Source organism: Paroedura picta, chromosome 3 (assembly GCF_049243985.1).
Source record: "Paroedura picta isolate Pp20150507F chromosome 3, Ppicta_v3.0, whole genome shotgun sequence".
NCBI lineage: Eukaryota > Metazoa > Chordata > Lepidosauria > Squamata > Gekkonidae > Paroedura > Paroedura picta.
This window is the reverse complement of record NC_135371.1, coordinates 1,271,014-1,294,738: the sequence shown is the minus strand read 5'-3', so window position 1 is coordinate 1,294,738 and position 23,725 is coordinate 1,271,014. Positions and strand designations below refer to the sequence as shown.

At 51.0% G+C, this 23,725-nt stretch overlaps 3 protein-coding genes across 9 annotated transcripts; 2 read left to right on the top strand and 1 right to left on the bottom strand.

Annotated features, from left to right (window-relative positions):
* The first annotated feature begins 1,396 nt into the window (after nucleotides 1-1,396).
* On the top strand, nucleotides 1,397-6,560 carry LOC143833805 (vomeronasal type-2 receptor 26-like). The gene is made up of 4 exons (XM_077330031.1): nucleotides 1,397-1,620; nucleotides 3,518-3,809; nucleotides 4,925-5,716; nucleotides 6,522-6,560. The coding sequence occupies exons 1-4, from the start codon at nucleotides 1,397-1,399 to the stop codon at nucleotides 6,558-6,560; spliced, it is 1,347 nt and encodes a 448-aa protein (XP_077186146.1).
* A 6,414-nt stretch (nucleotides 6,561-12,974) lies between these two features.
* On the top strand, nucleotides 12,975-14,242 carry LOC143834098 (vomeronasal type-2 receptor 26-like). The gene has a single exon (XM_077330689.1). It carries the CDS (start codon nucleotides 13,006-13,008, stop codon nucleotides 13,969-13,971), a length of 966 nt encoding a protein of 321 aa, XP_077186804.1. The 5' UTR covers nucleotides 12,975-13,005; the 3' UTR covers nucleotides 13,972-14,242.
* A 1,559-nt stretch (nucleotides 14,243-15,801) lies between these two features.
* Nucleotides 15,802-23,393, bottom strand: LOC143833970 (uncharacterized). Of its 7 annotated transcripts, none has more exons than XR_013229714.1 (7): nucleotides 23,043-23,393; nucleotides 21,700-22,287; nucleotides 20,966-21,065; nucleotides 20,592-20,810; nucleotides 20,096-20,218; nucleotides 16,231-18,830; nucleotides 15,802-16,061 (listed from the first exon to the last, which is right to left on the bottom strand). XR_013229714.1 is itself a non-coding variant. In XM_077330376.1 (6 exons), exons 2-6 carry the CDS (start codon nucleotides 22,114-22,116, stop codon nucleotides 17,467-17,469), a joined length of 2,223 nt encoding a protein of 740 aa, XP_077186491.1. In that variant the 5' UTR covers nucleotides 22,117-22,287; nucleotides 23,043-23,393; the 3' UTR covers nucleotides 15,802-17,466. The 7 variants fall into 7 exon arrangements, 4 of the variants coding, with proteins under 4 accessions (XP_077186491.1, XP_077186492.1, XP_077186493.1 ...); XR_013229713.1 differs by having other exon boundaries at nucleotides 15,802-16,463; nucleotides 16,798-18,830; XR_013229715.1 differs by having other exon boundaries at nucleotides 16,798-18,830.
* Nucleotides 23,394-23,725: the final 332 nt, after the last annotated feature.

Here is a 23,725-nt window from a genome sequence, read left to right as displayed (position 1 = left end):
CAGATGCCGATAGATACGGTGCAAGTTGCTGCACCTAACAGAGATGGCAGAAAGCCCTTTGTGACCTTGGCCCAGGTAGGGAGACATCCAGAATCTTACCCAGACTCCTGAGGGTGGCCATAGATGTTAGGCTTACCCCATCCAGTGCTGGGATTTGTGGTGTGCCACAACCTCTGGTGTGCCAGTCCAGCCCAGTCTTTCTCAGCTTTTTCACCACTGAGAAAACCCTGAAACGTTCTTCAGGCTTCAAGAAACCTCAGAAATGGCACAATCCAGTGTACATGTCCGCCCAGGGCCCCTCCCCTTCCCACCCCCTCATTGGCATGAAACCCTGTTGAGAAAGCCTGGTTAGCCAAATATCCTCTGTCTTTGCTGGATTTAATTTCAGCCAACCCCACTTGACCTGGTCCACCACAGCCTCCAGACATTTTGGCCGGGGGGTGTTGACCGGTGGCCATCCATCAACAGAAATAGCTGGGTGTCATCAGCCTACTGGAGACATCCCAGCTAGAAATTACAGACCAGTTGGGCAAGATAGGGATATTACCTTAAAATAGCACTGGGATATTGGGGGATGACAAATGACATACCCTCGGGCCATCGGGAGATCCACCAGTGTGGCCTGGGCTCCAGAAATCTTCCTGTTCTTGCCCCCCCCCCCCAGCACTAAGAAGACAAAGCTTCACAGCCCAACTTAGGAACATAAGAGAAGCCATTTTGGAGCAGGCCAAGCGCCCATCCAGCCCGACACTCGGTGGCCAACCCCCAGGTGCCACCAGGATGTCCACCAGCGGGATCAGAACGCCAGAAGCCCTCCCACTGTGCCCCCCCCCCCCAGATGAACACTAAGTTCAGGAAAACTCAGGCCAAAGTTTATTCTGCTTTCCTCAGGCGTCCACGTCGGGTCATTGAGTTGCTCTGATGAATTGTTGCAGTCCTGTTTTCTCCAGCTGTGCCTCCCTCCACAGAACCTCTGGAGAGCCCAGGATCTGCCACCCGGCTGATTCTCTCTCCTCCAATGTACAATTATGAAAATTGAGGTGCTCATTTAACTCTTCTTTTGGCTAAAACCCAGGGGAGTTTCCCAAAGATCGCCTTCGAAAGCAATAACATAAACATCGGGCTCAAGGACAACCATGACGCAATCCTTGCAACCGTGCCTGAAAAACGAGAGTATAAACACTTCCTAAGGGCCATGGCGGCTCTTTGGGGAGGAGGGGGGGTCACTAGGCCAGTGTGCGGCTCAACGCCGTCCCCTTAAGATGTGCTGCGGTGGCCGCATCGGTCACCTTAGTGTAGCCTCCTCCTTGCAGGAGATGCTTCTGACTCCTGACCCTTAGCGGCATCTGCCCCTCCTCGCCGCCACGAGGGGTAGAGAGTAGGGAGCCCGGCCAGCATGGAGCCACTGCTGCTGCTGCTGCTGCTTCTGCTCCTGCCCCGCGCAGCCGGTGGAGAGCTGGAGGCCAAATGCCCCCTGAATCTGAAGCAAGATCAAACAAGTGACTTGAATTATTACAGCCCAGGAGACCACATCCTCAGCAGCCTTCTCTTGACAACTGGAGCTTCCTTCACTACCACGCATCTTCGCTTTTTCACGCCTCCCTATGTCTTCGCGATCCCGTAAGAGATTGCAGTGGCCTACATTCCCGTCCTCCCAGACAGCCGGGGACCCTCCCCTCGTTCACCATCCTGGTTCTGCCTCTGTCTTGCCCCTGGGGACAGACTGAGGATGTATATCAGGAAGTCCAGCCTGCCCTTTCAAAACACGCCAGCAGCTGGAGAATTTCACATTTAGCCACCCAACAGAGCATACTGGGGGGATTTTAAAAAACCCATTTTAAAGCAGGGGACAGACTCTTGGCTCAGCGACCAGCTGCAGCCAGGACTGCTGCAATTCCTTCTTGGCCTAGAATGCCGGGGGGGGGGTCTGCCCCCGCCCCTCTCTGCCCCCTGCAGCACCACTTACTGAGATAGCCAAATCTGTCTGAGCTGCAGCTGTCCTGCAGTAAGCGCAAGTAATTCTGTCACCAAGACTGAGGTCTCAATTTCAATTTTATTTCTGGAAGGAAACCTGCTGTGTTCTTCCACGCACTCACGTACCTGCTTTGGAAGGTACCTTAGATTCTAGAACATATTATTGCAGAAGAAAAGAATAAGGGGAGGAGACGTTTCAGTACTGTGGACTCAGCTATTGCCACGAGTAAACAGAACGGGTTTTTTCGTAAAAGAAAGATGGAAAATGGGGAGAGGATGTGCATTTATGCTGCGTGCACTTTTCCTTCTGTGTACTTTGAGCATCACAACTCCCTATGAATGGTTCCTAATGACCGTTTTGCTGAACTTCAGCCCGAGCCAAGCCATAAGAGCCTCAGGTCACGTTCAGCAATCAAGAAGCAAATATGGTTTCCCCCCCTCAAGGGTCTAAGACCCAGGGAAAGGGTAAAGTACCTAAGGAGGTTTCGAGCTCACACTTATAGCGAGTTAGGGCCACAGGTCTGTGGACTGATTAATCTCATCCAGGCAGATTTTACGGGTGTCCAAAATAAAAATCAGGCCTAAAAGCTGTGAAAGTTCACAGTACAAGCCCATTACTGGCAATTTTATCAGGTATCACTGATTAAAACTGAAAGCCAGCTGTGTGTATCAGTTAAGGATGATGACTTCTAAACTGGTAAGCCTCCTCCACATGCAGTCAGCTTGGTGACCTTAGGCTACTCACAGTCCTGTTAGTGCTGTTCTCTCAGAGCTCGCTCAGCTTCACCTACCTCACAGGGTGTCTGTTGTGGGAAGAGGAGAGGATTGTAAGCCACTTTGTAACTCCTTTGGGTAGTGAAATGCAGGGTATAAAAACCAACTTTTCTTAGAATCAGAGAGTTGGAAGGGGCCATGCAGGACATCTAGTCCCTGCTCAATGCAGGATCAGCCTGAAGCATCCAGGAGAAGTATCTGTCTAGCTGCTGCTTGAAGTCTATCTTCTTGTTCTTAAAATAATAGAAACCTATTTTTTTTATTTACTTCCCCCCCCCCCCCTTAGGCCTGTTCTGCAGTTATTTCCCCGCACTTTCACCATGTCTGTTGGGTCTTCTTTGTTGTTCTGCGTTGATTTTCCTCCCTTCAGCCCTCTGTTCACGCTCGGTTGCCCTGTGTTTCCTGAGAGTGCTTTTAAGTCAGTTTTCCGCTTATTTCATTGATGTGGCAGGGCTGCACGGAAAGCATGACCAGGGGTCCTAGTTGTGGCCAGAGGGGGAAGCACTGAGTGGGTCTGCTCACAGTACAAGCCCATTCCTGGGAAACGTTTCAGGTATTGCTGATTAAAACTGAGAGCCAGCTTGGCAGAGTGGTTAAGAGCCCACTGGGATCTTGTGTCCAGGTGGGGGCATCACGTGCCTTCAAGCATCCCCTTGGGAGCATAATTTTAAGAATAAATTCCGGGTCTGGAAAGACGCCCTAGAATTAATCCCTGAAGCTGTTTTCACGCCAGGGGGTAGGATCACAGACAACTTCTGTTTTGTTGCAGGCTTAGAATGACCAAGTTCTGGCACATTCTGTCCGTCATGTTCAGCGTTCATGAGATCAATCGGAATCCTCAGCTGTTGCCGAACGTCACTCTTGGCTACAACATCTATGAGACCTTGTCCAACGAAAGAATGACTTATGACGCCATGATTGATCTGATATCTACAGAATGGAAGAACATTCCCAACTACCACTGCGGAGGTCAGAGTGACCCACTGGCTGTTCTTGAAGGAGCAACCTCTGACATCTCTAGCTACATTTCCAACATACTGAGCATCTACAAAATCCCACAGGTATAAACGAGAGAGAAAACTGAAACCAATTGTTTTCGCTGCTGTCTCTCAAAAAATCAAGAAAGGAACAAGGGACATTAGGAAACAGAGACCGCAGGGAGACTGTCCTTTAACTAAAGGTTGGTTTGAGAGACGTTTCTGTCCCTCTGATGGACACGTGTTTTGCAGATTGCCATTTCCGCTAAAGCTGAGTTTGAGTAGGTTGTTTTAGTGTGTAATGTGGAACGATGAATGTTTTGGTGTTTTTCTTCAGCGTCATTCGAATTTCTGATATTAATCATTCATTATCTTTTGCAATCAGCTCTTTGTCTTCTTTTATTAGGAAAAAATAGTGTTTTCTTATCTTCTTCCTCTGGTTATGGAATCTGTTTGATTTCTATACTGAAACATCAGCATATATCACACACTATTGCACAGCCCCAAAGCATTTTGACACAGGGATAAATGACAGAAACCCAGAAAACCAAACACGATTCAGCCCCTCTTGGGGTCTTCTTCAGTGCTCTAATATTTAAATATTAGACCACTTTTAGAGCCCGTTTGGCGTAGTGGTTAGGAGTGCGGACTTCTAATCTGGCATGCCAGGTTCGATTCTGCGCTCCCCCACATGCAGCCAGCTGGATGACCTTGGGCTCTCCACGGCACTGATAAAACTGTTCTGACCGGGCAGTGATATCAGGGCTCTCTCAGCCTCACCCACCCCACAGGGGAGAGGAAAGGGAAGGTGATTGTAAGCCGCTTTGAGCCTCCTTTGGGAAGAGAAAAGCGGCCTATAAGAACCAACTATTTTCTTCTTCTACACTCATGTGATGTAATCATGGGGACTCTAAGGTGGTAAACCATATGAATGAAGAGACTCCCATGCTTATAAAATGTATCCAAATATATCTCTTGGAGCCCCCCAATTAAAATATTTATTCTTCAAAGTGCCACCCTTATTGAAGCCATGAGCCAGCTAGTCTGTGAGTGGCAGGATACAAAGTGAGCGAGCTAACTAACTAACTAACTAACTAACTAACTAACTAACTAACTAACTAACTAACTAACTAACTAACTAACTAACTAACTAACTAACTAACACGAAGCATCCACCGGTGTTTCCTTTCTCTTAACAGGTCAGTTATGAATCTGATGAGCAGATCACTGAAGAGGACGCTCAGTTACCCATTTTCTACCTGAAAAAAACCCAAAAGGAGGCTTATTTCCTGGGGGTCGTCAGGCTGCTCCTGCATTTTAAATGGACGTGGATCGGCCTGATTGCTCCAGAGACCTACGACGGAGTGAAGTTCACGAGGAGTATGGAGCACTTGATGACCAGCAGCGGCATCTGTGTCGTCTTCACGCGCAACGTCAAAGGGGACACAATCTTTTTTATAGACATGATCCTAGCAGCCGACAGTATCGTCTCCTCTCTGAGGCGGACGGCAGTGAACGTCTTGGTTTTATACGGAGACTTTAACTTCCTGCTTTTTTGCACCTACTTTAAGAGAAACATCGACAGCACCTTGAATTCCATTCCGGGAATAGTTTGGATCACAATGTCTTTGCAGATCATCAGCGCGCATCCAGACATGCATAGATCTTTGTCCGTCATCGAGGCGGGAAAATGGCGAAAAGATGACACACTTTTCGGTCGCATGCAGCAGTTCGGGGAGGAAGCCTATGACTGTTCGTATTCCAAATATGTGCGGTCGGCAAAAGGCCGGCAGAGATGTGCCGAGAAGGATAAAACGGAGACTCCCCCGCAGGACGTGCTGGAAACGGTCCTCAATTATGAAGGCCACAACATTTACGTTGCTTTCCAGGCGGTGGCTGGCGCCTTGCATTCTGCCTACACGTCGAGAAACAGTCGGCTGGCGGAGGGAGGCGGAGTCAGGCTGGGGCGTCACAGGATGCAGGCCTGGCAGGTACCGTACGGAGCGCCATCAATAATCGCAGCCTGCTGTCGTTTTTCCTCCATACTTTATTTCATTTAATTGCTGGTCATGTAAGAAGATCATAGTCTGAGGAAGGGTGCTTGCACTCGAAAGCTCACGCCTTGATTAAATCTTTGTGGGTCTTAAAGGTGCTGCTGGACTCTGATTTTATTGTGCTCCTTCAGACCCACACAGGTAACCCACTTGAATCTATCCTTCATTTAAGGAAGGCATTTCTATATGGTCTTGAGCTGGATGGCTCGGATTAGCCTGACCTTGTCACATCTTGGAAGTTAAGTAGGGATGGCCCGTCTGGTTAGTCCTTGGATGGGAAGGAAAAGAGTTGGTTTTCATACCCCACTTGCAGTTGTCTTCCCTTCCTCTCCCCACAACAGACACCCTTGGGGCCTTGTGTTGGGGGCACTCCACCCAAAAAGGGCCTTCCGACCCACAGCCTAGGCAAAGTCCCTGACTGCATTTCTGCTCCTTTTCCTTGGAAGGTCCCGGTGCTCAGCTCCCTCCCTTGGTTGCTCTATTTAGCTTGGCAGCCCCCCCCCCAACTCACGCTTAGTGAGTTTCAGCATCGATTCCACCAAATGCCCCCCCCCCACTCACTCCAACAACACAGGATGCAGCCTGCCCTTGAAACGCCGAATCTTAGTGGTGTCAGACCACGTTCACGCATGAGGCGGCAGGGCTTGCTCCTGCACTGTTTGTGTTGGGCTCAAGGTCATTTAGTGACCTTCTGTGCCAGAAGGGCTTGAACCCGGCTTCGAGTCTCCCATTCTGTCCACAGTGCTCCACTCCCGGAAAGAGGGTGGCTTCAGTTCCCTAAATGTTGGTGCTTCCTTTGCCGTTCCAGTTCTATCCTTTCCTGAGGAGCCTCCAGTTCTACAACTCTTCTGCGAAGGGGAAGGAGGACCTGGAAGCAGAATTCGATGTTGTAAACTGGCTGTTGTTTCCCAACCACTCCTCTGGTGGGAAGAAAGTTGGCAGCATAGAGAGAAAAGCAGGCCCAGCCATGACGCTCTCCCTCAATCAGCATGACATCGTGTGGCCCCGGGGATACAATCAGGTGAGCAAACCATCCGGACAGCCTACTCATGCGACGGACCTGGACTGGACCTTTGTGGGGGTGGGTGTCAGGTGACCTGGCTTCATTTTATGTCACTGAATTCTCTAAATACACTAGTATCAAAGCCAATTTTAAAAACAGGCTCTAGGAGGGGCCGGGGGCTGGGGGAGTGCAGCCAGGCCAGCATGGCTCAGTGGAGCACAGGGGGCCAGCCTCTTCCCACTCCCCTGGGGGAAAGGAGACCTGGGAGTACAGCAGCCAGCTACGGGACCAGGGCTGCCTGGGACAGCCTGGGACTGTGGAGTGCAGCTGGCTGGCCGTCCTCTCCCCAGTGGGCAGGAGGTGTGGGAGTGCAGGGGGGCCTGGGTGCCCGGAGCACAGCTGGCTGGCCTCCTCCTGCTCCCTGGCAGGCAAGAGGCCTTGGAGAATGGCAGCCCAGCCACAGAAGTGTGGCAGAGCATAGCCAGCCAGCCTGCTCCCCCTGTCTACCGCCTACCTTTTGCTGGCCGTTCCTCCTCCCAAGTGCCTGGAAGTGGCATGAAGGCAGAGGAGGATGGGGTGGGGAAGACCCATGATTGGCCCTCAGTGGAAGAGTGCCCTTTCCTTATTGGGTGCATGTCCCACTGCGAGGGCCAATTGGGTGGGTTTTTCCCAGTGTGTCATCTGCACACAAAGTATTATTAGGGCTACAGATAACTTCCTGTTCCCATCAAAATGTATTTAGCTCTAATTCATTTGAAGATTTATAAATCAGAAAATATATGATTGTAGTTCCTGGTAGACCACTTGTAACCACCATGTTGGCATTCAGTAGAACAGCTAGATTAGATTCTAGTAGTGTTTGGAGTGACCAGAAGATTTTGGGATGTATGAGTGCCTATGTGACAAAGGGAGCTTGACTATGGAAAACTCATATTTTCCCCAAATCTTGTTGATGTCTTGAGTTGAATTTAAGTGTCCCGAAATCAAGAGAGAGCTGTAAGGTTTGGGAACCCCCCCTGGGTTTTAGCCAGTCAATTGATAAAGGAGTCCTTGGCAGTATTGCCTCTCATATCTGAGTCACCAAACATCGCCCCGCACATGAGCACAAAGGACCTACATTCTCTACATCAGCCCTGCTTGATGGAGCCAGAGCCCCCAAAGAAGGAGAAGGCTTCCCCTATCAGCCAGGGACAAGTTGTGAGACCCAACTGCAGCTGCACCTCTTAGATCTGATGGTCCTTGAAGCCATCATGGCCTTGGAGCCCTGCAAGGACCAAGCATTGGACACTCCTCAGATACCCGTCCCGGCTAAACCTCTCCACTTCCTCTGAAGCTGCACGGGAACCACTTGCCTCTCCAGACGGGCAGGTCTTTCTTTTCCAATCCAATCTCAAAAGGCCTCATGCCCCAAGAGGCTTGCCTCTCTCCTAAGGGTACTTCACCCTCATGTTCTTCTCAGGACTGAAGACCACCTGAATCCCTGGAGCTGCCTTCTACTGAATCAGGCCACTCGTCCATCTGGAGTCCCTTTTGTCGGCTCAGACTGCCCGTGGTTCTCCGGGGTTTCAGGCAGAGGTCTTAAATATCACCAACTATCTGATCCTTCTAACAGGAGATGCCCAGGGCTGAACCTGAGGCCTCCTGCATGCTAAACAGACGCTCTGCCAGTGAGCCACAGCTGTCCATCTCATAGGAGGCTTTCCAGATCATCAAACCTTTCCTGTCAGATAAGCACTTTGACTCCTAACAGGACTCAGTTCCTGGACAGCTCCTGGACCACAGAGGGGCGGGTAGACTTTCTCCGCCTGTTGAGCTGGCTCCTGCCTTCTGGCTGAGAGCTGAAGCAGTTTGGCTGCCTCAGAGCTGGGCTGAGTGGAGAGATGGAGAGAGCATCATCTCGGGGATGGCTGAGTCAAGGCAGGAGTCCCAAGAATCAGGCAAAGAGTCGTAGTCCGAGGTCAAGGCTTCCAGGAAGCAGGCAAGAGGAGTGTCAGCATCATGGCCGTGGGCACAGCTGCCTCCACACTAGCTTGCCCTTCCAGCCGCTCTTAAATGCCCAACTCTACTGGCTTTAGCTTTCATCTTGAGATCTTAGGCTGCATTGCTCGGACTATGGAACCCAGAGGAAGGGAAGCCGCAGTGCCGCTGTGGTCCGCGTTGGCTAGACTTCGTTTGGGATGTCGTGTCCAGTTCTGGGTGCCGCAGATCCAGGAGGATATTGACAAGCTGGGAGGTGTTCAGAGAAGGGGGACTAGGGGGGTTCGTTTCAAAGTCTGGACTGCAATGGCAGTCGGAGAAGCCTGGTGTTAGCAGGGGTGGGTGGGTGGGTTGTGTTCCTTGCCTCCTGGTGAGGATCCAAAAGCCTTCCCACCAGAGAAAGGACTGGGGAGGACTAGAGGTCATGGTGGCATGATACTCATCCTGGATGCTTGAGGCTGATCATGTATTGAGCAGCCATTGGACTAGATGGCCTGGATGGCCCCTTCCCCCTCTAGGATTCATTACAAGACTCAAGTATATGGCCATACTACTGACCTCTTTCCCCCTCCCCTGCTTGACTACTCCTTGACCTTGTGAGTAGACCCTGCCCCAATCCAGGTGTAACGAAGGCTGTCAGCCAGGCTTCATGAAGTTGATTCTGAAAGAAAAGCCAGTTTGCTGCTACGCGTGTGCTCCCTGTAAAGAAGGAACCATCTCCTTTCGGGAAGGTAGGACAATCCACAGGGAGAGGACAGGCCTGGGGAAGGAGTCATTACGGATTTAATTAAGGCGCTGTGATTGGTTTACCCTTCTTTGGAATGTTCTTGATTTGTATAAATAAATCTCCATGACAACCTTTAACAAAGTGAGCTGAAAGGTATAACCTCAGGGGGTGAATAACAGGAAGCCAAAGCAGTTAGCATTTCTACCTCTTTTTTCTTTTCTTTTTTTAAAATCTCCTCACCATAAATCTGGAATCTTTTCATTCATTTTTAAAGATCCACCTTGGAATTAGAATTGCTCTTGGAAGGCTGGCAGAGTCCCAGCTGCATCTGACACCAGGGTGTTTATTTGTCTACCAGAAGACCAACTCTGATAATTTCCAGCATATACAAATAACAAGAAGACTCTGTAGCTTGGACTTTATTTCCTTCAGTTGACAGGCACCACAGAGAAATCAAAATATTGGAGAGTGGAAATATGGTTGCTGGACAAGCCACACCCACTTTCACTTTTTTATTTCTTGGCTGTCTCTTGAAACAGAAGAGCAAAAGAATAATGACAACTGGGCTACGTCAAAACGGTTAAAGGGAAGTAGAAGAATCTGCTGATGACCAAAACCCCAAAAAAGTTGGAAAAACTATCATGAATATTAGTGAATCAAATGCAAAAACTGAGGAAAGAACTCAGAAGAGCATTCAGGGTATTCAGAAAAATATCCAAGAAGATGAAGAAAGAACTCTTTTTTTATTTATTGAATTTTTATACTGCCCTTCCCGAAGAAAATTCAGAGTATCAAGTGGAATATTCAAGAATCTAATAGAATATCGAGTCCAAGGAGGAAGATGGGATACAAATTAAATAATAAATACATACATACATACATACATTCACAAAGCAAGTCAAGAATTTTTGGCTGGACTGTCAGAGTAATGCAAAACTACAAGACCAAACAAAGAAATCGTAAGCATTAGAAAGAAGCACACACACGCACAAATTATCTAGAAGGACAAGATTCCCAGGGTGACAAAACAGAACAAGAAATTGAAATATTGGGAAAACCAAAGCAGATCTAATAATCTGCATTCTAGATGCATACCAGAAGACTTGGGAGGCTAAACTTGGAGGATTTCAAGAATTGCTCCAAGATTATTTGAAGATGCAAGGAGATTTTCTCGATATTTAGCAGATATTTAGAGTGAATTCAATATTTGTATCCAAGAATAAGAGCCTCTTGTGGCACAGAGTGATAAGGCAGCAGACATGCAGTCTAAAAGCTCTGCCCATGAGGCTGGGAGTTCGATCCCAGCAGCCCGCTCAAGGTTGACTCAGCCTTCCATCCTTCCGAGGTCGGTCAAATGAGTACCCAGCTTGCTTGCTGGGGGGTAAACGGTAATGACTGGGGAAGGCACTGGCAAACCACCCCGTATTGAGTCTGCCATGAAAACGCTAGAGGGCGTCACCCCAAGGGTCAGACATGACTCTGTGCTTGCACAGGAGATACCTTTACCTTTACCTTTTATCCAAGAATAAGCTATCTCAAGGTATACTGGTTTGCTTAATTCATAAGAAAACATGAGATGCAATACTAAAGAGGCAAAGTGAATCCCCACTTAAAGTAGTAGAAAAAGAAGTGTAGGTCTTTCAGGATATACCAACAAGTGTGTCAAGGAAAAGAAAAGATTTTGACCTTGTGAGGCAGGGTCTACAAGAGAAGGAAATAAATCACCACTGGAAAATAGTAATCATAATAGAGATATATTTACCAAAAGGAAAGAAAGTAATTAAAACAGAATAACAAGTCAAGTTATTGACTGAAGAATTGCAAATGGTGGGAAATGAGGGGAAATCTTCAAGCAACACAAAGCAAATTTCACCTAAGGCTGTGACATCAACACTGAGACAAAATGGATAAATTAAAAACAGTAGCTGTCAAAAAAACAGTCTGAAGTACTCTTCTATGAAAAATACAAAAAAATGCAACCAACTTACAAAGCAAATTGCAGATAATTTATGCCTTCAGCAAACCCACATAAAGAAGAAAGTTCATTTTTATTTTTCAGTATACTGATTCCTCTATACTGGTTCCCATCATCTGAAGGAAAAAAACAGTCTGAAGTTCAGAGTCTTATTTTTATGTGCTGGAAATGGTCACACTCTGGTACATAACAGATTCAAATGAGTAGCCGTGTTGGTCTGAAGCAGCAGAAAAGATTTAGAGTCCAGGGGCATCTTTAAGACCAACAAAATTTTAATCAGGGGGTGAACTTCCATGTGCACACACACTTTCTCAGATACACCTTGAATAAAACTTTGTTGACCTTAAAGGTGCCACTGGACTCTAGATTTGTTCTGGTACATAATATTGGCCACCTGTTTGTTGAATCCACCAGTCTGTTCTTTTCTTGCTGGGTCACATGAGAGCCAATTCAAACCCGTCAAACAAAACACCTCCCAATAAGCAAAACTGTCGTTCACTCATACTCCACAGGGAAAATAACCCACAGAGAAGATAGAAATAAGTGCTCTGAAATAAAGAAGCAGAGTTGGTTCTTATATGCTGCTTTTCCTACCCGAAGGAGGCTCAAAGTGGCTTACAGTCCCCTTCCCTTTCCTCTCCCCACAACAGACACCCTATGAGGGAGGGGAGGCTGATAAATCTTATTTGGAAAGTAAAAATTCTGGCCATTCCATCTGTTTCAAATATTTCTGCTCCGTTTTAAACTGAAGTTTTCTTGAAAGAAATAACTGAATCAGGCACAGGCCGTTTAGCCTCTCTCGTTCACGGTCCTCAATCTCTCATTCGGGGATTAGAACTTGTACATTTTATAGTCAGTCAGTCACCTTTTATTGGCATAAAACAAGTGTAAAACATATAGAAATAGGACTTAAAAATGCAACGAGGTAATAAAATAGGCCATGGGGTTACATAACCAAACAGATATTAAACTATAAAATGAGCTATAAAATATAGAATTCAAAATAGGCAGAATATTATAAAAGTATCTTAATTAGGACTCTGGCGACTATAATGGTTACCTCTGGGTCTCTGTCAGCGAGCAGGAATTGCAAGGTCATAGACTTACTTACAGAATACATCTTATATGAAAGGGCTGTTAGGAGTCAGATGTGATTCTCCGGTCTTTTATCTGGATGCATTTTATTAAGATATTTATATTTTATTTTAATTATGCCATTAGCCACCTTGAGACACTGGTGAGGGGTGGGATATAAATCTACTAATGATTAATAATATTGTAATAAATGCAGAATGGCACTGAAATCACGCTTGCTGTGGATCTGGTGTCTTCCAGAATGGATCTGGATGATTATTTCCCCAGCACTTAGCTGGCAGCTGCTGTACCTTTGCAGCTGTTAAATACCCAGGCTCATGCAAATGTTTTGAAAGGTCCAGCCTGTCATGCAGAGATGGCCTCTTTAATGTCTGAGGAGCGTGAGTGCACAAGATAGGATGAGCTGAGCGGATATTTAAAGTGTATTCGAGATCCTATGAGTCTATGAGATGATGGCTGAAAGGCAGCTGCTAGCGATGCTGAACTCTCCCTTGGCCTTTCCAGATGCAGACCGCTGTGAAAAGTGTCCAGATGATCAGTATCCAAACAAGGACCAAACTCAGTGTATTCCCAAGGTTGTAACTTTCCTGTCCTATGAAGAACCTTTGGGGATCAGCCTCGTTTTCTTCGCCCTGCTGCTGGCCGTAACTACAAGTTTTGTGTTGGGAGTCTTCATCAAACATCTCGATACTCCGATAGTCAAAGCCAACAACCGAGACCTCACCTACATGCTCCTCGTCTCCCTCCTGCTGTCCTTTCTGTCCTCCCTCCTCTTCATTGGTCGGCCAAGGAAGGTGACCTGCCTTCTCCGACAAACCGCCTTCAGCATCATCTTCTCACTGGCCGTCTCTTCCGTGCTGGCCAAGACCATCACCGTGGTGGTAGCCTTCATGGCCACCAGACCAGGAAGCAGGATGAGGAGATGGGTGGGGAAGAGTCTGGCCAACTCCATCGTCCTTTCTTGCTCCCTCGTGCAAGTTGGCCTCTGCGCCATCTGGCTGGGCACCTCACCCCCCTTCCCGGACTCTGACATGCACTCCCAGCCTGGTCAGATCACCCTGCAATGCAACGAAGGCTCTCTGGCCATGTTCTATGGTGCTCTGGGCTACATGGGCCTCCTGGCTGCCATCTCCTTCGTGGTGGCTTTCCTGGCCAGGAAGCTGCCCGGGGCCTTCAACGAGGCCAAGCTGATCACCTTCAGCATGCTGGTCTTTTGCGCTGTTTGGGTGTCGTTTGTGCCCACCTACCTGAGCACGAAGGGGAAGTACATGGTAGCTGTGCAGGTCTTCTCCATCCTGGCCTCCAGCGCTGGCTTGCTGGGCTGCATCTTCAGCCTCAAATGCTACATTATTGTGGTGAGGCCTGAACTGAATACCAGGGAGCATCTGATGATGAAATCGGAGGGTGACATCTGATCTTCTGTACACTCCCACCATGTTTTTTTCCATCATGCACAGCAGTGATGAAACCCACGTACGTGTCAGTGAAACCAGGGGCGGCTGCTGTAAAAAATCACTGTTCCTTTCCTGCTCATCACACAAGAACCTGGCCAGGGGTTCTGTCTGAGTACATCCCCCAGAGGGCTGTATGCTCAGCCAGTGCCAGAAGGCTGGTGATCCCTGGCCCCAAAGAGTCTGGCCCTGGCTCCAGCTTGGCAGAATGAACTCCTGAGGCCAGCACCTTGCACGATATACACCTAGTGGGCCCTCCCATGCACACTCCCCTGCCTTCCATCAAGCAGTGGAAATTGTTCCATAGACCCACGGGGTGAATCTATCCCTTTAGCTGTTAGGAGCCAGATTTGGTTCTCCGGTCTTCTAATTGGATGCATTTTATTAAGACATTTATATTGTATTTTAATTATGCTATTAGCCACCTTGAGACACTGGTGAAGGGCTGGATATAAATCTTATAAATGATAAATAATATATTGTAATAAATGCAGAATGGCACTGAAATCACACTTACTATGCATCTGGTGTCTTCCAGAATGGATCGGGATGATATCTCCCCAGCACTTAGCAGGCAGCTGCTGTACGTTTGCAACTGTTATTCTGCAGACCCCCCTTTAAATAAGACCGCCTTATGCAAATATTTTGAAAGGTCTAGCCCGCCTTGCAGAGATGGCCTTTTTAATGTCTGAGGAGCTTGGAGGGGACAATGAGCTTGCTCTGAGTCCAGAAGCCTAATTTCTCTAATTAGGTTTGGCCACTGGATTCTGATATAAACTAGTTTTGAGATTCAAGATTACAAAGTGGAAATACAGGAGGATGAATACAAACAAGGGGGGGAATGTGTGGCTCAATAAATCTTGTCGATAACAGAATAATTATTAGGTTCCTACTAGAGGTTAACATTAAACATGAAAAGTTCTTGTCTTCAGAGTCTTTAGTGTATTTGGGAACTTCACTGCCCCGGCTCCCGTGCAGGAGCACAAATCGGGGGAAGATGAGGTGCACCGGGCCAAATGCTCCCCCGTGTGGGTGCAGGAAGAGGTGGGCCACCCTGTCACGACTAAAACTCCAGCCTGCAGCCCGGCATGAAACCGCCAATGCGTAAACAGTCTATGTGAGACAGGAGGCTGGACTGGATGGACACCTGGTCTGACCCAGCAGGTCTCTTCTGATGTCCTTAGGAAGGCCTCGGCCTCTCTGCCCTGTGGCTGGCCCTGCAGAGGAACTGGCTGGCCCCTGTATGAGACAGGAGACTGGACTGGATGGACCCCTGGTCTGACCCAGCAGGGCTCTCCCGATGTCCTTAGGAAGGCCTCGGCCTCTCTGCCTTGTTGCTGATGGTCCTCCAGAGGAACTGGGAAGATGGATGATAAAATCCATCCCCAGTTGTCTACATCAGTGGTCCCCAACCTTTTTATCACCGGGGACCGTTCAACGCTTGACTATTTTACTGAGGCCCGCTGGGGGGTAGTCTTTTGCCAAGGGACGTCGCCCCCACTGGCTGAGCCCCTGCTCCACTTGCTTTCCCACTGGAGTCCCTGACTTCCCACCGCCCACTGGGGGGCGCTGCCTGCAGCATCTGTGCATGGGGGCCTCTGGAGAGCACCCAAGGTGAGCCGGTGGCAGAGTGACAGGGCAGCCCCCGAGGCAGCAGCCGAGGAGGAGGAAGAGGAGGAGGAACCGTGGCCTGGTACCGACTGATCCACGGACCGCGACCGGTCCCCGGCCCTTGGGTTGGGGACCCCTGCGCTACATGATATGCTTCTATTTCATATTAATGAGGCACACCTCTTCTGAGAAGCCCTTTAATATTTCAAAAATCCTCAGGTTTGAGAAAGTACATTTTAAGATTCACAACATGGGGGGAAAAAATTCCTGCTCCAGTCATTAGTTTCAATTGTACATGAAGCAGAGCACGGTAAATGAGACACATCATTAAAATAAAATAAAAGCTGTGGAAACAAGAAAAGGCCCGTCAAGCAAATAGTCCTCTGCAGCCACCATCCTTTTCCTGCGAGTTCATAAGGCCATCACGTTGGTTTGTGTGGCGTCTGGGAAAAAAGGAGAAATCACCGCTGAAGATTATTAGAGATGGGAACGAATGTAAAATTGACAGTATTGTAACGATGTTGTACAGCTCTCTGATGCTGACCCATCTGGAATATTGTACACAGTTCCGGTCACTCTCTCTGAAACACAATGGTTTGGACTAAAGCTTACAGGGGTGGAAGGGGGGATTTCGCCCTGACACCGCAGCTGATAGGGAAAGTGAGCCGGTTCAGTGGAAGAGCATTCTGCAGGCAGCCAGAAGGACCCAGGTTCAATCTGTTCGCTTGTTTCCAGCAGCTTCAGGTGTCTCCCACTCAAGACGTGGGTTTCTCCTGCTCTTCTGTTATTCGCTTTTCAACATTTCTGTAGACCAGCCTTTCTCAACCGAGATTTCACAGTGAGGGCTGAATAAATTAATAAATAAAACCATTTTACCATTGAGAACCCCCTGAAACATTCTTCAGGCTTTGAGAAACCCTGGAAGTGATGTCAGCAGGCCACTGGATATGACATCACACTCACTGGCTCCGCCCCCAGTGTCAGAAACCCCCACCCATCCGGACCATCATTTGGGGGGGGGGGGACTTTGACATAACCAGATACGGGCATATCAACTGATTTTAATTTATATATATATATAGTTACTTAACTCCCACCCAATCCGTAAAACTCTTCCAGGGATGTGGAGAAGCCCCAGGATTCTATGCAACCCATTGAGAAAGACACACCTGGACGTACCTGCTTAGAACACCCCAAGACAGGTCAACCAACCAGGAGGTGGCCAAACTCAGGCTTCCAATGGACTACAATTACCATAAGCTCCTGCCAGTATGTTGACAAGGGTTCATGGTAACGGTAGTCCACAGACATCTGGAAAGTCCTCGCTGCTGGGCTGAGAGGACGATACTGACTTTGACAGGCGCAGGCTCTGGGTCAGCACAAGGCAGTCAACAGAATTTAAATTTGCAAAGAGGAGCCCAGCACCAGACTGCTCAAAGAACAAAATAGTTTTGTTGTGAAGAGAAACCACTTTTTGTAGAAAGGAATGAGAGAAACCGAAGTGTTGTCTGCAGCATGGTGTTGCGGTGAAGAGCGGCAGCTTCTCATTTGGCAGGCCGGGTTTGAATCCCCGCCCCTCCACAGGCAGCCAGCTGGGTGACCTTGGGCCAGTCACAGTCCTGTCAGAGCTTTTCTCCCAGAGCACTCCTGTCCAGGCTCTCTCCCCTCCACTCACCTCCCAGGCGGTCTGTTGTGGGCAGAGGGAGGGAAGGGGATTGTAAGCCACTCTGAGACGCCTTCAGGCAGTGAAAGTGGGGTGCAGAGACCACCTCTCCTTCCTCATCCTCCTCTTCTGTGCTGTTGGCCAGCAGCCAATCAGCTTCCAGAGGCACCTTCCCTGCCAGGATCTCAGTTAGCAGAGGTGCTGTCAAGAAGGCCGGCAAAGTAGAGCTTCACAAACTGGGTGGCGTCCAGCGAAGGGTGGGGCTGTCCTTGGCCGTTTTTGTTCACTGTGGAGGGGAGAACGCTTGAGCCGTGGGACGGGGAAGGGCCCAGCGTGGCACAGGGCTCCTGTCTTGGCCTGACGCTCGGTCCCCATTCGACGGGATGATATTGCTTGGCTGAGCTGTGGACGTCCTGTTGACCGTCAAAGCTTGTGGGCTGTTTGAAGCACATTCTGTCCTCCCACTGGTGGTTATACAGCTTCTCCGTCGCATGACTCCTCTGGTGCCTGGTGAGGCCCAATGAACTACAGAAGTTCTGGCCGCACTCAAAGCACTGATAGGGACTCTCTTCCGAGTGGATGGCTTGGTGTGAGACCAGCTGGACCTTCCACCGGAAGCACTTGCCACATTCTGGACACCGATACGGTTTTGCCCCGTTGTGGATTCTCTGGTGTCGAATCAGGTGCGTCCTCTGCCCGAAACTCTTCCCACAATCGGAGCATTTATGCGGCTTCTCCCCCGTGTGGATTTTCTGGTGCCGAGCGAGATTTGACGCATTGCAGAAGTTCTGGCCACAGTGGGAGCATTTGCATGGCCGGTGGATTGTCTGACGGTCCGGAAGCTCTGCTTTCGATCCGGGGGTCTTTCCACGCACCGAGTTTGTATGCGGTTTCTCTGCTGTGAGATTTCTGGGCTGTCCAGCAGCTTGCGGTGGGCTGCCGCAGTCTGAGGCCCCTGAGTGGACTCTCTGGTGTGAAGTCAGGCGTGAGCTCTGAATACAGCTCTCCACGGATTTGTGCGGATTTTCTCTTGCATGGATTCTCCGATGCTGAAGAAAGTCTGATTTGCTGCGATGGGAGCAGCAGTACAGTTTCTCCCCTGGGTGGGCTCTTTGCTGAGTCGTGCTTGCCTTCTCTGAGCAGCACCTCCCCTGCACCAAGCGGGCAGAGTTTTTCCCTCCTGGGTGGGTCTTCGGAGGTCTATCGAGGTGTGATTTCCCACCAAAACCTTCGCCACGTTCTGAGCATAAGTAAGTCCTCCCCTGAGTGTGAATTCTCCGGTGTCCACTAAGGTTTAATTTACTGCAGAACTTTTTAGAATCATTCCACTCCTTTCCATCTGTGGTTTCTTGTTTGACCTGGACAATGGGCACGTTTCCCCTCGAAGAAGCATCAGCCGTATTCCTCTCGTTCTGGGCTTGGCTTCCCTCCTCTGGCTTCTTCCCTTCCTGATCCGCACCGTTTCCTTCCACCCCTGGCTGCTGCTTGGCTCTTTGGACCAACATCCCATAATGCTCCCATTCATTCTCGCTTCCCTGCCCACCACTTCCTGGAGAAATAAAGAGGGGGGAAAAAATAAGAGCGCAAATGAATCTAACCAGGGAACAAAATAAATTCACCACTGTGAAGGACGACAGAAAACAATTTCTGTCTCCAAATCCCTTCCTAAGAAGGCAAAATGTGCCACAAACTAAGCAAGCTAGATATATGTTTACTGGACACTGGACGTTGGGACTGATCATGACTCGCTGTTTGGTCCTAGCCGTGGAAAGGTGGCTGGAAGTGGGTGAGTGGCTGTGCTCTGATATTGGGAGGCAGGACTTTAAATCTTCTGGTCTCAGGAGGTAAGAGGCCTAGCCCGCCAGATTCCACTTTCCTGGAACCTGCAGAATTGTTTAAAATAATCTCCCGGTCAGAGATCAATGCAGAGAGGAGGAACATAACATCGATGAGCAGAAAGCAGGAGTGTAAATGGCTCTGAGCCAATTAAACCCGCTTTCTGTTCTTCACAAAATTCCATTGAGTAGTGGGGAGCAGAAAGCAGGGGTTTAAATAGCTCCAACCTAGTTAACCCCCTGCTTTCTGCTCCCTGCCGGAAGTTCTGAGCCATTTAGATCCTTGATTCTGCTCCTTGTCATTTTTCGCAGGGAAAAGTTCTACTTTCTGCTTCCTGGGAAAAGTGGAGGGGAGCAGGCAGCACAGGTTTAAATGGCCTCGAGCTTTCTGCACCCCGCTACAAACTGGTTTGCTTCATAAAACAACCTTCCAGTTCCTATTGGCATATGGTTTGGCCACGAACCATAAACCAAAACAAACTACAAAAACACCTTTTGTGCTTTTCTATAATAAAACGCACCGTCTGGTGCAATTCCCTAGATAAGCAGATGACAGAAATGGACAGCACCATCTCCCACGATGTTGGGCTCGTTCACCAGCTGTGCTCATTCCTGAAGACAGCTGATGTGGGCCTGACCATACGTGCCAAAAAAGGAGTCCAACACAATGAATATACCTAACTGCTGTTATGGCAACAGCACCGGCCCCCATTTCCGGGCCCCACGGAAAGTGCTTAAAAGTCCTAAATCGCTTGGGTTCCAGGCTCCTTAAGCTCTACCTTCACCCACCTCAACCTGCTCAAGGCATGAGATCACCTGGGAAACCCATAAGCGCAGAAGGCCCTAACCCATGTCGGGGTTTCCTTCACTGCCAGACAAGAGCTTCCTCTCCTACATAAGATTTAGAAGAACCAGGAAAATCCCACCACACCTCTGAAGAAGCCCCACAATTCCTGAGATGCCACGTGCCTGCAGGTACCTGCTTCTGCCTTTGTTGCCACAGAGCTCTCCGTGAACACCTTCTCCTCCTCCTCCTCCTCCTCCTCTTCTTCTTCTTCTTCCTTGCAGGAGACAAGCTCAGGGCCGGGCGCCAAAAGTTCTCCTTTGGGAGAAACAAGAGCCGGTGAGTTCTCTTTTAGCACCAGCCTGCCTCGAGTCTCCCTCCCTTCTCAAACAAGCACACCAAGGACAGAAGCCAGGAATGTTGCTCTACTAAATACGTCCTGGACAGGTGTGCGGCAGGGGAAAGGCCTAATGTGACCCTGGATTTATTTCTTTATTGAATGGCTTGCGTAGCGCAGCCAGGGGACCTGACGATTGTCTGGTGGGCAGGCAAGGGAGGGTCAGGAGTTCAGGGGGCATGCCGGGGTACACCGGCTGGCCCCCTCCTCCTGCTTCTCAAAATCCTCAGAGCAAACCAATTGCTAGCAACAGTCACGGAGGGGAATTCGACTAAAGTGAAAGGGATTCCTTACCGAGAGAGGCCACATTCCCCAAATTCTCCAAGACGACTTCCATGGCCAGGGCCCTCTGGCTGGGATCCAGCAGCTCCCACTCCTCCTGGGTGAAGTCCACGTCCACCTCCTCAAAGGACACGGGGCCTTCCTCGGTCCGAGCCGGCCGAATAATGGTGCCTCCCACGCCAGGACAAAGAGGAGACGGCCCAAGAAGCGTCAGGGAGGCCGTACCGAAGCCTGGGGAGAAAAGAAGCTCAAATCCAGCCTCTCCAGCACAGGCCAAAGGGGGAGAAACAGCAGCAATGAGCTCCAGGCACCCAGGAGAGTAAGAGAAGAGACATGGTGTTGGTCTTGTGACTGTTACGGCTGTTCAGGCACAAGGGGTCCCTTACCTGCTGGGGCCTCTTGCTTGGCTTTGAACTGCGAATTCCGGCAGGTCTTGGATGGATCCTTTCCTGATGCAGCAAGCATCTCCCCAAATGATCCACGCACCTGAGACACCATGCAGGGGTGGCAGAGGAACAAAGAGTCAGAGGAACAAAGAGAAGGATCCTGCCCCGCTTCACCCCTGGCTGTGCTGTCCCTGGGGCTGGAGCCCTGCTTGGGCCCCCTGAGATCAAGGAGCTGTAGGCGGGGAACTGGTCAAAGGAGGTCCTTCACCCAAGAGAAAATGAGACGGGGAACTAACTCCCTGGTGCAGGAAGCGGCTACAAGCTTCAGGACTGGATCAATAGCTGGAGCAGAGGTGCAGGAGTAGCTCTTGGCCCCAAGGTCTAGATGGAACATTCTCTCTGGGGCAGGGAGGCTCTTGGTGCTTGGGGGGCAAGACTGGGAAGGTTACTGGAGTTCTTGCCCCAATGGTGGACCCCCTGATGGCCCCTGGGTTTTGGCCACTGTGTGACGCAGGGTGTTGGACTGGAGGGGCCACCGGCCTGATCCAACATGGCTTCTCTTATGTTCACATCCTGGATTGTGACCAAAGGGGCAGGGAAGCACTCAAATGCCCCATACAGCGTTTGACCCCTAGAAGAGGCTGCCGGAGGTGTGTGTGGGGGGGAGGGGGGATTTCATCTGCACAAGAACGAGGCAGAGGTGCTTTAGAGGTTCTCAGATGAAACCCCCTCACCTGCTCTCTCTGGGGCTGGGCCTGGCTGAGGAGGAAGCCTTCGGCCAGGGCCACCGCCTGGGCACTGCTCTCTGGCCGGCACTCCCGCACCCAGCCCTGCATCTCCGGGGGCAGGACGGCCAGGAACTGCTCCAGGGTCACCCGGTCCAGCATCTGCCTCTTGGTGCTCCTCTCCGGCTCCAGCCAGCGGTGGCAAAGTTCGTGGAGGCATCTGCACGCATCTCGGGGCCCGGCAGCCTCCTGGTAGCGGAACTGCCGGAATTGCTGCTGCTGCACATCCAAGCCGAGTGCATCCCCCGCCAGGAGGGGGTCGGGCCTTGTTCTCTCCCAGAGACCCCGGGCGCCCCCGTCTCCTCCGTCTCCCCCTCCATCTTCAGGGCCTTTCTTGCCCGCTCTCTGCACGTGCCCAAGTGCCATCTGCTGCAGGGACAAAATTGACCCTGCCCCTTTTGCTCTCGGGATGGGGGGCGCTTCTTCTGCTGCTGAGAACTCCCAAGTGGAAGGGGAGGAGGGTCTTTCCTGGTCACGAGTTCTAATGGTGCCAAGAAGCAAAACTGGGTGTTCCGCACTCGGATCTGGAGCTTCTCCCTGAGGAAAAGAAGAGCCAAGCAAAGACTCAGATGCAGCCGGGGACCATCTGCTCCCTGCCAGGGTCACCAACTCCAGGCCAGGGGGTTCCTGGAGGTCCAGGGAGAGGAGGCTGGGGGAGAACTGGCGCAGGAGGCAGCACAGAGAAGGCTCCACCAGAACAGCCACTATCTCCAGACCGGTTTTCTATCGACACCAGGAAGGGCGGGTGGGCTGTATTCATTGATTGATTTTTAGCTCACCACTCCTGCAAGCGGCTTGTGGCGGGTTACAGATAGTTATTTCCTAATAAAATCCCATGAAAACCCAAAACGATCAATTATCCAGGGGGCAAGAAGCAGCCTTGGGTAGCCCAATGACCTGGCTCAATGGGGCGGGGGGGGGGAGGGGGGGAGTCCAGAGGCATAAAAGTTCCTGGCCCTGCCCGGCCACTAACCCGCCCCCCCCCCATGTCCCTAGGCTGCTTCCCTCACCCCAAGGCTGACCTCCTCCCTTGAATGAGCCCTGCACAGAATACACCTGGGTCGGTCTCAGAGGGGCCCTGCCAGGCCGCCCACCTGAATCTGCACTCAGAGAAGCCAGCCAAGGAACCTCTCCTGGCACAGCCCCCCCCCCCACCCGGCCAGAGCCCTCCCCCAGCCCCAACTAGGGATGCCAGCCTCCAGGGGGGGCCTGGGGGTCCCCGGGAGGGCGGCTCCTCTCCGGACTGCAGAGCCCGGGGCGCAGGGGTCCCCGCATGGCCGCGGCGGCCTTACCTGCAGGGGCGGCGGGGCTGGCGGGCGGGGGGGGGGGCGGGAGGCGGAGCAGGAAGGGCTCCAGGGCGGCGGGTCTTCCGGGCGCTTCCCGGGGCGGAGGCGGGCGGGCTCCAGGGCGGGTCTCGGCTGCCCCCCCCCGCCCCATCCAGACGCCCCCCGGGGCCAGGAGGGGCGATCCCCAGCTGGAGATCCGGGCTGGCCTCTCCGCTCCCCCTCCGCACGGCGGCCAGCGGGGCGGCCTTGGGCCAGACCCCGTTCTCTCGGAGCTCTCTCCGCCCCACCGACCTGGCAGGCGGAGAAGCGACTGGAGACTCCTTCGAGCAATGAAAAGCGGGGTATAAAACCCACCCACCCACCCCCCTGTTCTGGAGCCCCCCAGTCTGGGCGTGGCGCTGAAGCGCGGCGGCCCCAAATGGGGAGAGCCGGGCTGGATTGCTCAGCCTCGGGATCCCACGGCCAGGAGGCCGCTGCGGATGGGCTGGGATCGGCCGGATCTGCCCCGGCAGGGTTTAGCCGCCTCGGGAGCAGGGGGGGGGGGCAGTCAGCACCGGCAGATGGGCGGCCCCGGCTGGCTCCCGAGGAGACCCCTGCCCCTTGGGCCGCCCTCCCTCCCTGCTCGCCTCCAGAACGGGGGGGGGGGGGGGAGACGAAGGCCGCGGGTGGGACGGCCTCTCCCTGCAACA

Bases quoted from the DNA above. Each gene is read 5' to 3' on its own strand.
- LOC143833805 (XM_077330031.1), top strand. From the start codon at position 1,397: ATGGAGCCACTGCTGCTGCTGCTGCTGCTTCTGCTCCTGCCCCGCGCA. The intron at 1,621-3,517 runs GTAAGAGATTGC...GTTTTGTTGCAG, and splicing joins CCCTATGTCTTCGCGATCCC to GCTTAGAATGACCAAGTTCT. The intron at 5,717-6,521 runs GTACCGTACGGA...TTCTGTCCACAG, and splicing joins ACAGGATGCAGGCCTGGCAG to TGCTCCACTCCCGGAAAGAG.
- LOC143834098 (XM_077330689.1), top strand. From the start codon at position 13,006: ATGATGGCTGAAAGGCAGCTGCTAGCGATGCTGAACTCTCCCTTGGCC.
- LOC143833970 (XM_077330376.1), bottom strand. From the start codon at position 22,116: ATGGCACTTGGGCACGTGCAGAGAGCGGGCAAGAAAGGCCCTGAAGAT. The intron at 21,066-21,699 runs GTGAGGGGGTTT...ATGGTGTCTCAG, and splicing joins CCCAGCCCCAGAGAGAGCAG to GTGCGTGGATCATTTGGGGA. The intron at 20,219-20,591 runs GTAAGGAATCCC...TTTCTCCCAAAG, and splicing joins GGGGAATGTGGCCTCTCTCG to GAGAACTTTTGGCGCCCGGC.